This window comes from Physeter macrocephalus, chromosome 19 (genome assembly GCF_002837175.3).
Source record: "Physeter macrocephalus isolate SW-GA chromosome 19, ASM283717v5, whole genome shotgun sequence".
Taxonomy (NCBI): Eukaryota; Metazoa; Chordata; class Mammalia; order Artiodactyla; family Physeteridae; genus Physeter; species Physeter macrocephalus.
The window spans coordinates 4,299,985-4,312,602 of NC_041232.1; the positions used below are offsets into that span (position 1 = coordinate 4,299,985).

The window sequence follows — 12,618 nt, forward strand, 5'->3', positions numbered from 1 at the left end:
AACTACTGAGCCTGTGCTCTAGAGCCCACGAGCCACAACTACTGAGCCCTCATGCCACAACTACTGAAGCCCACGTGCCTAGAGCCCATGCTCTGTTAGAAGCCACCGCAATGAGAAGTCCGCCCACTGCAATGAAGAGCAGTCCCTGCTCACCGCAACTAGAGAAAGCAGCAATGAAAACCCAACGCAGCCAAAAATAAATAAATAGGAAAAAGAAAAGATATGGAAAAATCCCTGGCAGTCATGCTGATGTGGAATTTTCCCCATTCCGGAGTCGCCCAGTAATGGCGGGGGCAGTGGGGCTCTGACGTGGCTTATGCCCCGCTGGGTGGCCAGCTGGTTTTGCACTGCCCACAGCTGGAGCTGAGCATTCTCAGCTCCAGGCAGGCACTAATCCCCATCCTTGGGCCTGCTCCTCTGGGTTGAAGGAGGGAAGCCTGGGACTGGAGAGTCAGATCCTGAATGCGGCACCTGCATCCTGATGGCACTGTGCTCAGTGATGGGCACCTTGGAGAGGGGGGCGTCAGCTGAGACCCCCCCCAGTGGTGTGACCACCCCTACTCCTCTCGTCCACATTTCAGATGCCAAAAATGTGTCCCCAGTTTGCACCGACTTTAGAGCCAGAGGCCATATCTTCCACTGAATAAAGTTCAGCGGCTAGTGTAGCCTCCTCCTTTTTCCCAGAGCTGGGCTGCCCTCACCATCACCACGCCACCCCGTTTCCCAGGCACCCTCGAATCCTCTATGGAGCTGGGAGCTCGGCCGAGCCTCAGGGTCCAGCGGCAGGACAATGGCCCCGTTGGCACATCCGAGACAAACGCGCCTTGTTGGGCCAGCGGCGGGGGCGCGACGCTGCGCCCCGGCGCGCTGAATGCGGCTTCTGTGCGACCCGGGCGGGCGCGGAGGGGAGGGGAGGGGGCCGGGGCCCGGGGCGCCCATTGGCCGCGGCGCCGGGGGGGCCGGGCCAGGCTGGCGGCAGCACCTGGCCGGAGAGGGTGCGGCGGCGGCGGGGGCGGGAGCATGGTCCAGGCCCGGCCGAGCTGGGGGACCCGGCGGGTACGCCCCGCCGCCTTAGTAAGCGCCCGGGCGGCGCGGCCCGGGGCCGAGCCTGCACGCCAAGGCAGAGAAGGACGGGGACAAGGTACGTCCTGGGGGCCCAGCACCCATCACCAGATTGCGCCCTGCCTCAGTCTACCCCCTGGGGTCCAGGACCGCGCTGCCCATGCCCGGAACTGGGGCTGCGCACGCCAGACTCTAGACCTGAGTGGTGAGGGAGTGCTACACTACCGCTTCAGGGCCCACGCACCTGTCCTGGCTGACAGAGGGTGGGAAGGCTGGGGCCTGGGTGGGGGGTGTGGCGCAGGTTGGTGCTCGCCCGGCCCTTGGTTTCTTCCCCAGGGTCCCATTTCCAGGGTTTACCCAGTTCTTGGACTTGGGGTGGGTGGGGCCTGGAGCTGGGCTGGAACTGGGAGTTCATTAATCATTAATCTTGGACATGGTGCCAGAGCCCTGGGGGAGGAGGGGCAGGGATCTTCCCTTTTCCCGCCAGCCTTCCCCTGAAGAGGGGCCGTCAGAGCAGGCGCTGGGCATCAGGGTAAAAGATGGATCCCCTCTGCCTGGGGAAGGCCCTGTCCTCCACCACTTAGGGGGCAAGGCCACCAAGGAAAGGCTTGTGGGAGTGGGATAAACTCTGGTATCCAGGAATGGCCCCGTAGGTAACCCAACAGTTCCCTTGTTCCCTGGACCAGTGCTCAGAAAGGGGGTCCAGCTTGGTCTTCCCCCGTTGGTGCCAAGCCAAGGTGCTTTGGTAACATTACAGAGCAAGGCTGTGGTTCCTTCCCAGCGGGGACCCCCTCCCACCTGCCTAGAGCAGGAGAGGTGATGGACACACATCTGGCTGCAGTAACCCACACCAGTGGGGGGGAGGGAGAGAGGGCGGCAGGCCTGACACCTGATCACCTGGGTTGCCCCGGTGACAGGTGCCATGGAAATCCTCAGGAGGACAGTCCAGTTGGGAGAATCCAACCTCTGCCTTTACAAAGAGTGTGACCTAAGACCCAGAGAGTTAGTAAGGCCATGGGCAGGCCTGAGCTGGAGCAGCACATATGCTGCTGCATTGTCCCTTGCCCCTCAGAGGAGGCATTGTTACTAACCCTATTATCCAAGGGGGGAAACTGAGGTTCAGGGGGATTCGGTGACTTGCCCAAGGTCACATAGTTCAAATGTGGCTAAACTGACTTCAAATTCTGTGACTTGCCCGAGTCCCCATTTCAGGACCCCAGCCTTGCTCAAGATCTGTCTGCCCTTCTGGGGTCCTAGCCTCTTAGACCTTCCATGGCTGCCCCCAGCCCCCAGCTCAGGACCCCTCCCCCCTTGCCTCCCTAGCTCCCAGCTCTGCCTGACACTCAGGGGGTGGGCAGGCTGCTACCCTGGGAGCAGAGACAACGGAGCCCTGTTCCCAGCTGCCACCTCGGACTGCTTCCTCCCTGCTTCTCACTTGGGCAGAGCCCTGCCTGAAGGAATCCCTGTGGACAAAGAAGCACGCCTGCCTCCTGTGCATCCCCTTGTCTGATGCGCATGGGTCTGATATTTGAGGGCATGGGTCCAATCCAGCAAGGGAGGAGTGTGTCCTTCCCTCTAGGCTTTAAGGGACTAATTGTGTCACCCTGGTGAAAGAGGCAATGATTAACCTGGGAGAACCATACACAGATGTTGGAATTCCAGGCATGGCAACAGGCTTGTGAAGGGCTTCTTGCTTCCCTCAGACTGAGCAAGGAATATGGACCATCCCTGTTTAGGAGCCCTGTCCTACTCCAGACAGGGAGGGCAGGATGGAGCAGAGAGCCCATGGGGGTCAGCGGGCTGGGGTCAGGGGAATAGCCAGGTGAGGAGTGATGGTTCAGAGGAAGTGGGGTTCCAGAGGAAACATGCTTTCCTACCTGCCAGCCCCAGGGCAGAGATGGGGTGTGGCTTGGGCACCCCCCAGATCTGATCTCAGTGGTGCTCAGACTTGCCATGGGACCCTAGGCAAGTCCTTCCCTCTCTGTGCCTTGATTTTCTCAGATGTGAAATCTGGGAGTCAGGGACCTTGGGTCTGGAGCATGGGAAGTATGGGTGCTTGGATGGGGAGGGTGGCCCTCCAGGAGATGGTACTGGCGGGTCCTGCCTCTCCTGTCAGGTGGATCTAGAAGGGTCATGATAATAACCCAAGGTGTGTGCAAAGGGCTCCTTATGCCTCATCCCCTTTGATCCTCAGAGCAAACCCGTGAGAAGGTTGAAGTATCCCCATTTGTTAGGAAACCAAGGCTCAGAGAGGGGAGGTCACCTGCCCAAGGTCGCCCAGCTGGGGAGCTGGGATTTATAGGCAGACCTCTCCAGGATTAGCGAGGCGGGCGGGCAGATCCAGGGCACTGTGCATAGCAAGTGCTCAGCACCTTTTAAAAAACCTTTATATTTTACATATTTTTATGCAAACAAGTGCATGATATCCCTTTAAAAAACATTTCAGTCATGCTAGAAGGTACGGAGAATGATACTACCAACTCTCACATACTCACCTGAGGGGTTGGTTCTCAGTGATTTTTTTTTTTTTTTTTTCTGTACATGGGCCTCTCATTGTTGTGGCCTCTCCCGTTGCGGAGCACAGGCTCCGGACGCGCAGGCTCAGCGGCCATGGCTCACGGGCCCAGCCGCTCTGTGGCATGTGGGATCTTCCCGGACCGGGGCACAAACCCATGTCCCCTGCATCAGCAGGCGGACCCTCAACCACTGCGCCACCAGGGAAGCCCCCTCTCGGTGATTTTGAAGCTAATAAAGACGGGGCTGACTACTTGCTTAACGTGTGTTTTGCCACTCTCCAGTTAGAGCTACTTTGGGGCAACTCAAATCTGCCGTCAGGAAGGGTGGTGATTTTGCCTGGACAAAGCAGCGAGGCAAGACCTGTGGGCTTGCTCGTAGTTCTGAGCCTCGGTGTCCCCGCTGTCACATGAGCTAGCAGGTGACACTAAGCGTGTCTGCGTGGTTGCCACTTGGAACCGTGGAAATAGGTGATTGACCCCGCAAGATCAAAAAGTTTTCTGAGTCATTAAAGAACGTTGCCCTTTTAATCAGCTGCCAGGCCCGGTACCCAGCTGCAGCCATTCCCCCAGCCAAGGGGACAGTAGGAGCAAGATGTCAGGGCTCCTTGACAAGTTTGGAGGTGGTCCTGAAAGCTGAAGTGCCCCTCGGGAGATCCTCCCCATCTCTACTCCAGCACCCCCTCCAGAGGGTCTCAGAGGGAGGAAGCTTCCAGATTCTTGCAAGTCAGTCCCCCAGCGCTCCTGGATGGAGGGCCAACCTCTCCATCTGCACCTTCAACTGTGCAGCTCACACTTTCCAGCTTCTTCTTTGTCCCAGACCCTTGCTGTCTCTTCCCCATTTTAGGACACTGAGGTTCAGAGAGGGCAGCATGCCTGCCATGGTCACACAAGGTGTGGCATGGTTCAGACTAGCCACGGTTCCCTCCTCCTCCAGCCAGACTGCAATTTTTCAAAATGGAAACGTTGTTATTTTTAATTTTTTCCAAAGTAATACAGACTCTTTGTAAAACAAAATTATATGTGTGTAAGTATATATTTATGGGTGTGTATGTGTGTACATATATGTGTGTATATATGTGTTGTTTTACTTCATTATATATTATGGGCATCATTTTAATGAGGACATATTAGACCATTTGGATGAATGTCACATATTTTTAACCATCCCCTCTTGTTGGACACTTAGGTTGTTTCCATTATTCCCCTTCTCTAAATAATACTACAATGAACATCTTTGTGCTCCGTCTCAGATCTCTTGTTAGATTTTCTTCTTTGAACAAATTCCCACACGTAGAAGTGCTGGGTCTGAGACAGACACTTTTAGAGCTATAATAGTTGCTGTCAAATATGCATTCTAAGCACTGTAGGGAGAGTCTTTCTGCTCTCTTCTTAAAGTCTCCTCCATTGTCCCCGTAAGATTCCCTTCCAGCCACAGGAAACAGCCCTAGGACACCCTCACTCCACCACCTTCTCTGCCAGAGCCCTGTTCCTATGTGTGCGCACTGAACAAACAGCATGGATGCCCATCAGTCAGGGAATGGTTCACAGGAGCAGTGGTTCCACAGAATGTTCTGCAGCCTATGTCTTTGGAGGCCCTTTATCTCCTTGGGGGGCTCTTTCCCTCCCTGTTCCCATAAGTGCAGGGGTCTTCTCCTTCCTCACCCTTTCCCTGGTGACTCCATCTCCTCCTCTGGCCTCAATTCCCACCTCTGTGCCCATGGCCCCCAACCTCTCTCCCCCGAGATCTCCTGTGCTCTAAGCAGGGGCTCCTCCTGCTCTTTGCACATTCTACGGGCATCTCACACATCCCCCAGACTCAATGTGTCCTAAACTGAAACCGACGCTGTCCCTCTAACCCCAATACTAAACTTGCCCCTCTCATAGCCTCCCCTAACTCAGGGACTAGCTCCACTCCCAGCCAGCCAGTCACCCCAGCAGGGATTCTTTCCTCCCCTTCTCCACACCCTGTCACCCACCAAATGCTGTCCATGCCATGACCTACAGATGGTTCCAGTCCGTTCCCAGACTTCTCCTTGGTCCAGGTCCCTTCACACCTGGACAGCTGTAACAGCCACCATCTAGGTGTGCCTGCTTCTCCCGCTCCTTCCCACCCCTACAGTTCATTCTCTATCCAGCAGCCTGATGGGAAGCCCATCTCCTCACTCTTCTTCTGAAGACCCTCCCAGGGCTCCCCACTGCTGACAAGATACAAGCCAGATTCCTTAGCATGTTTCCTGAGGCCCTGAATGTCCTGCCTGCCCCTGCCCCCTTTCTGGCTGTGCTGCTAATCTCCTTTGCCCACCCAACCTCTGACAGGCACACATACTGGACACTCCCAGCCAGGTTGAATATTTGTCAGTTTTTCAATTGTCCTGGACCTTTGCACATGCTTTTCTCTTTGCCTGCTTATTCTAGGGTAACAGGTGCGTTAGTTAATGCTAGCTGTTGTAACAGATAAGCCCCAAGTTTTAAAAGGCTTAACACAACGGCAGTTTAGTTGTCATTTTCCTGAATGCAATCAGTTGTTTGGTGAGCAGGGATGCAGAGACCCAGGTTCCTCCCATCTCATGGCCCTGCCCACCTCCAGATCCTTAGAGACCCCCCCGCATTCATCCAGCAAGTGGGAAAGGAGACCACAGAGAAGATCTGACCACTTAACCTCATCAGCTCTCATTCTGCTCATATTCCACTGGCCAGAATTCAGTCACATGAGGACACTGAACTGCAAGGGAGGATGGGAAATGTAGTTTAGCCACGTACCCAGGGAGAAAGGGAACTAACTGCCTTTGGAAATTGGAAAACACACCGTAGCTTCTGCCGCGGGGGCCCCCTACCCCAGCAAGTCTCCCTGGCCACGCTCCTCCCGCCTCCAGGCTGGATCACGTGTTTTCTCTGTGCTCCAGGAAGCCCTGCCAGTGTGTCCTCTATCACAGCATCCGCAGCTGTCAGCTTGCTCCTGTCTCACGTCCAGCACTGAGAGCCCGAGCTCCGTGCACCGGGCATCATGCACCCCAGTGCTGGGCACAGTGCAGGTGCTCAGTAAATACCTGCAGAACAGATCAGTTTAAAACTCATTGTGATCACAAAACGATGTCCACAATCTATTGACATGTGAAAAAAAAAAAACGTGCTCCCCAACAGAGACCCCTCCTATTGCCTCTATGGATAGAGAGAAAAAATGTGAGGAGGCTTGTGCCGAAGCTTTAAGGGTGCTGCCCTCTGGGGATGGAGCTCTTTTCACTGTCCTCTTTATATTTTTCTGTAATTGTCTGAACTTTTTTTCATTGAGCATGTGCTGCTTTTATAATTACAACAATTTTTTTCCGGTGGGGGCAGAACCAGCCGGAGCCGACGTCACTGACACTGGGGGAAGAGACCCCTCTGGCAGGGCTGGAGGCGCAGGTTCTGCAATCAACACTCCCACTCTGGAAAGCTTGGCTTCACGTGGCTCTTCTTTTCTTTTTTTAAATTTATTTTATTGAAGTATAGTTGATTTACAATGTCATGTGAGTTTCTGGTGTACAGCAAAGTGATTCGGTTATACATACACACACACACATATATATATATATTCTTTTCATATTCTTTTTCCATTGTGGTTTATTACAGGATATTGAATATAGTTCCCTGTGCTATACAGTAGGACCTTGTTGTTTATCCATTCTATATATAATAGTTTGCATCTTCTAATCCCAAACATTTCTTACTTTAGAAAATGCTTTTATTGAGGTGTTTTCTTCATACTTCCCCAAACTGCTTACTAAATATGTAAAAAATCAGGGTAGTGTTTTATATCATAGCTTTTGATAAAAGCAATGACAAGAGCCAAAGTTCTTGAGATATTTTTTAAAACAGTAATTGAGTCACATTTTCCTCTTTACTGTATCAAGATGCTGTTGTTTTATTGAGTTGCCCTTGTCTCAGACTTAAACTATCTTGAACTATTGTCATGTTGTAATTGAGATAAAAGAGGAATTTGCTTTGCATCAGCACTAATTGGTTTATCAATATCCTGTACCATTTACATTTTAAAACTGAATGTCTGTAAGATGGTAAGGCATATCTGTACAAAGCCTTACAACTGGTAGTGTATAGGAAGCTGTTCAGAGTGTTATGTCTGTATTATAGCCAGTTTTAGGCTATGGGTCACTTATCATAATTGAAAAACTAGTTACTAGTAACTTGTCCAGCCTCTAGACTAAATTTTATGGGAGAGGAAGTGTAAATTTCTGGAAGAAAAATTGCATACAAAATTAATTGGTGTTGACAATAGGATTAGAGCATTAGTATGCATTTGCATCTTTAGAATTTCATCTTCGTTTTTCTGGATGTAAATGAATATATAATAAAAAAGTAAAAGCCTATGTTATGCTACATTGAAATTTCCCTCTATCTTTGCCAGTTTATCTTATATTCCACTTCTTACTTTGAGCGTAACTGGATCAGAATGTTCCTTAGGCGTCCTCTAGCATTCCTCAAATAATTTTCCTAGCAAAACTCTTATTAGATGATCATTTGCCATTCTAAAATGAAGCTTTTGTACAATTAGTGCTGTGGAAGTCTAACTCCAAAGGCCAGCTAATAAAGAACTGTATGAAAATCAGTTGACTCGGGCTTCCCTGGTGGCGCAGTGGTTGCGCGTCCGCCTGCCGATGCAGGGGAACCGGGTTCGCGCACCGGTCTGGGGGGATCCCGCGTGCCGCGGAGCGGCTGGGCCCGTGGGCCATGGCGGCTGGGTCTGCGCGTCCGGAGCCTGTGCTCCGCGGTGGGAGAGGCCGCAGCGGTGTGAGGCCCGCGTACCACAAAAAAAAAAAAAAAAAAAAAAATCAGTTGACTCAAATTAATTGAATAAAATGTATACAATGCGATGTATACATTGGCTACTAGAGTAGGGTTGTTGTCAAAGAGGAAAGGAAGTGATCAAATTCCCGATAGGAATATTAAGAGCAGAAGCAACAAATAGAATTTTCCTTATTGTTGGCCTTGATCCACTATGACAAAAACAATATTTAGAAATATGAAACTTTCAATGTTTAATTTTTTCAAAACTATATATTACTGTTACAGATATATATGTGTGTCAATAAAATATTTACATGGCTCTTCTTTACTAGCTTCCCACTCTTCTCACGATCTCACCTCTTGCTCAAAAGCTTTCACTCCACTCCTACATGGATGAGGTTCTTACCCCTGTGTGACACTGGGCTTGTCACTTCCCCTCCTTGTGCCTCAGCTTCCTCATTTACAATAAAGTGAGGGATCTAAAGGGCTCCCTGCAAAGATTATGAGGGTGCATGATGCATGGGAAATCCTGAGCACAGGACTGGTCTGTGGTCCAGAGTCCACGCTCATAAACCAGCATGTCTGCTATTTGATGCCAGCTCTGCCCCGACTTTCTCCCATGCATCCATCTTCAAGCTAGCTCAGCCCAGAAAAGATAAAACATCTCTATCCCGTGCCCTGGACCTGGTTCAGCACTCAGGGAGATCAGGACTCTGGGCCTCCCCTGTTTCGTGGGTGCTTGCCGGGCTGCTCCCCGGCTGGGTGGGGCTTTGGGGGAAAGAGCATTCAGAGCACACTGTCAGATGCCTGCTGGTCCTTGGGAGGGAGTGGTAGCTGCTCGTCCTATGAAAGTGCTCGATGTAGGGCTTCCCTGGTGGCGCAGTAGTTGAGAGCCCGCCTGCCGATGCAGGGGACACGGGTTCGTGCCCCGGTCCGGGAAGATCCCACATGCTGCAGAGAGGCTGGGCCTGTGAGCCATGGCCACTGAGCCTGCGCATCCGGAGCCTGTGCTCTACAACGGGGGAGGCCACAACAGTGAGAGGCCCGCGTACCGCAAAAAAAAAAAAAAAAAAAGAAAAGAAAGTGCTCGATGTGGGATAAATGACCGTCACAGTAATGATTATTAATAACTGATGGTGATACCTGGTTCCCTAGAGCCCCACGCACGGGCCATGGTGGGAGCTCTGGACATCAGTGCTGACGGAAGGATGCGGGGGGCTTTTCTGGGCACCCTCTGTCCATGGGCAAGGCTGAGCGAGAACAGACCTGAACCCAGCTAAGAACAGGATGTGAGAGATTCCAGTGCCTGTGCTGAGCCCGAGGGCCTCTGGCCCCTAACTGCCTCTTCCTATGGAGACCTTGAGAATGGTCAGCATCTCCGATCGGCCCAGATCCCTCAAGGCTGGTCCAGGGTGTCCTGTGCCACCATCCCTCACACAGGGTGGAGGCAGGACAGGCAGGATTCCGTACTGTACTTCTTTGATGAAGGGTTTGGAGGTCAGAGAGGTGGAATCTCATCAGACTCAGTACCTCCCAGCCCTGGTCAGGTACTCTTCCTCCAGGGGGCCTTCCAGGTTGAGTTGCTTGCTCTCTGGGCTCCCACAGATTTTAGACAAACCTTAGTCTCGGGTTGTGTCTTGGCATCTTTAAGCCCTAGAGTTTGGTAAGTCCCTGTTTTGACTCTGGTTCTGTCTGCTCTTTGCTAACTGTGTGACCTTGGACTGGTGAGTTCACCTCTCTGAGCCTTGGTATCTTTACCTGGGGAGTGGCTAACAGTGGTACTTGACTCATAGGGTAGCTGTGAGACTTAAATGAGATGTGATTGGAGGAGAAATTAGCTTCCCCAAACTCACCTGCCTCCCTGTCCCTCCCGTGGCTTTCAAGCCGGTCCCAGGCTCTCTGCCGGGCTCTGCGGCTGCTTGTCCTTGTCCCAAGGACGCCAGGGACCTTGCTGAGCCCTTGGATGAAGGAGCTGCCTGGCTGCTGAGGTCCAGAGAGGGTTGGGGACCACCGAGGGGGCAGAGGGCCAGGGCAGCACCTGCAGGGTACAGGGACATGCCACCTGCTCTCCCCAGGGAGGGAACTCATGAATATTCACACCCACTAGAGCATGAGGGAGCCAGCCAGCACACTCCTGGGTGTCATTGGAGCGTTCCTGTTTCCCAGTGACCGCAGAGGCAGCCTGGGAGTCAGATGTGGCTCAGTGAGGGAGAGGAAAGGGGCATCCAGACACGGCCGGAGGTGAGTGTGTCTTCCTCTGCCCCACGCACGGGCCCCTGGGGGGAGCAGGACACCCTGGGACTGAGGCCTGCCTGGTGGTGATGCTCTAGGCCAGAAGGTTCACCATCCCGGGCTCGGTTTCCCCGTGTGCATGCTGTGGGGGATGAGTCCTGTTTCTCCTTTGTTCCCTGGAGTGTGCTGGTCCAGCCAAACAGGAGGATTGCTGGGCCTGGCCTGGAGCCAGCCGTTGGCACAGATGGAGGGTGATGTGGCTAGGGTAACCCAGTAGGAGAGGAATAGATAGGGTGGGCTAGGGAGGGGGTATGGTCTGCCCTGAGTGCCTGGGACTGTCACCACCATAGCAGAGGAAAGAGACTCAGGTTCTGGCCCTGTCTTTGCTACTGCTGCACTGTGTGACCTTGATGGTGGCTCTGCCGTTTCTGAGCCTCAGCCTCCCTGCTGCACTGTCTTCCAGGCTACAGGCCGTGAGGCTCGGGCCAGGCGGAGATTGTCCTTGGTACCCCATGGACTTAGACCTGGGACCGTCAGCTGCCTGCAAGCCTCAGCCTTCTGTGATGGAACATCCAGCTGTGCACACCCTCCTTCCCATGGGCTCGGGCTGGGCCTGGGACATGCCAGGCATGGACAAACGGGAAGATGCACATTGCAGGCCAACAGACCTGAACTCAAATCCCAGCCCTGCCCGCTCGCTGCCTAGTGACCCTGGGCAAGTCACGTCACCTCCCAGAGCCTTGGTTTCCCCATCTGCAAAATGGATGTGACAGTGGGGTCTGCCTCCCAGGATAGCTGGGTGGAGTCAGTGAGATGCTCTGGAGGAGACCCCATCCCAGGGCCTGGCTCATAGCAGGGCTCAAAAGTGAAACCAGAGGGTGGAAAGGGCCCAGAACCCGGCACCTAGCAGGGCAGGGCCCGGCTGGTTTTGAGGAAGCCAAAGTGGGGGAATGAACAAATGAATGAGGGAAGCAGGGATGGGGGTCGAGGGGGCGGTCCTGGGCGGGGCCAGGCAGAGCCTGATTGGTTGTCCTCGGAGGCTGGTCTGCCCCCTGCTGCCTGACCTGCACCCAGAGCCTTGCCAGCTGCCTCCCAGAGTTCCAGAAAGTGCCGTGGTGAGTGGGGCTACTGGGGCAGGGGTGGGCCCCGGGGTTTTTTAGAGGGCAGCAATCCGAACCCCTCCCCGTTTTAAAGTCAGAGAAACCGAAGCCCAGGGCCCCACTCAGGGTTGGGGCTCACATCTGAGGCTCTGGCCTGGCCCAGGGCTCTGTCCTGATATTTGCTGGGACCCCTGAGGAACAGGAGGCTGGTGGGGTCACTTGAGGCAGAGGGCAGGTTTGTGCTTGGTCAGGGTCGGGGACAGCCACTCCTTGTTCAGGGGGAGCCCACCCTGAGGGCAACAAAGACAGGAACCCGGAGCAGGTCCCCACGCTCTTTGAGCGATAACTATGCGCTAGTCGTTTTGCCAGCCCCATCTCAGGAAAAGCCAGCACTACCAGCTTCCCCACTTAACAGATGAGAAGCTGAGGCTCCAAGGGGTTCCTGTGATTGAAACACAGGCCCGGGGCTTCCAGGTTGGCCCCTCCCCTCTCCTGAGGCCTCTTGGTGACCAGACCTTCGCTAGCTGACTTTCCCCACTTCGCAAGTTTATCTATTATTTAAACATAGTAAATACATGTTATTGCCTTTTTCTGATTAAAAGTAATATATGCTCCTTAAAAAAAATGCAACCCTTACAGAAATCCATAATATAGAAAACGATTACCTTTTATACCCCTCCCCCAGCTACGCAGAGAATACCACTGTTAAAACTTAGAATATGCCCCTACACTGGTTTCTTTCTGGGCCTATGTATATTTACCTATCGCCTATATGGATTTGGGGGCATAGTGTTCCAGAACTTTCTTTTTCTTTTTTTTTTTTTTTTCGGTACGCGGGCCTCTCACTGTTGTGGCCTCTCCCGTTGCGGAGCACAGGCTCCGGACGCGCAGGCTCAGCGACCATGGCTCACGGGCCCAGCCACTCC

General features: G+C 53.2%; 1 protein-coding gene across 2 annotated transcripts in view; it reads left to right on the forward strand.

The window, feature by feature from the left end:
- Positions 1–1,079: 1,079 nt before the first annotated feature.
- GAL3ST1 (galactose-3-O-sulfotransferase 1) overlaps positions 1,080–12,618 on the forward strand; it is a 16,543-nt gene continuing 5,004 nt past the window's right edge. The window contains exon 1 of one of the 2 annotated variants that reach the window (XM_007128661.2): positions 1,080–1,141. Coding sequence is in view for 1 of the 2 variants with exons in the window: in XM_007128660.2 (XP_007128722.1) it covers positions 10,554–10,601 (48 nt within the window). In the remaining variant the exon portion in view is untranslated. Of the gene's footprint in view, positions 1,142–10,307; positions 10,602–12,618 lie in introns of those variants that run through there. The other variant, XM_007128660.2, reaches the window with a different exon arrangement.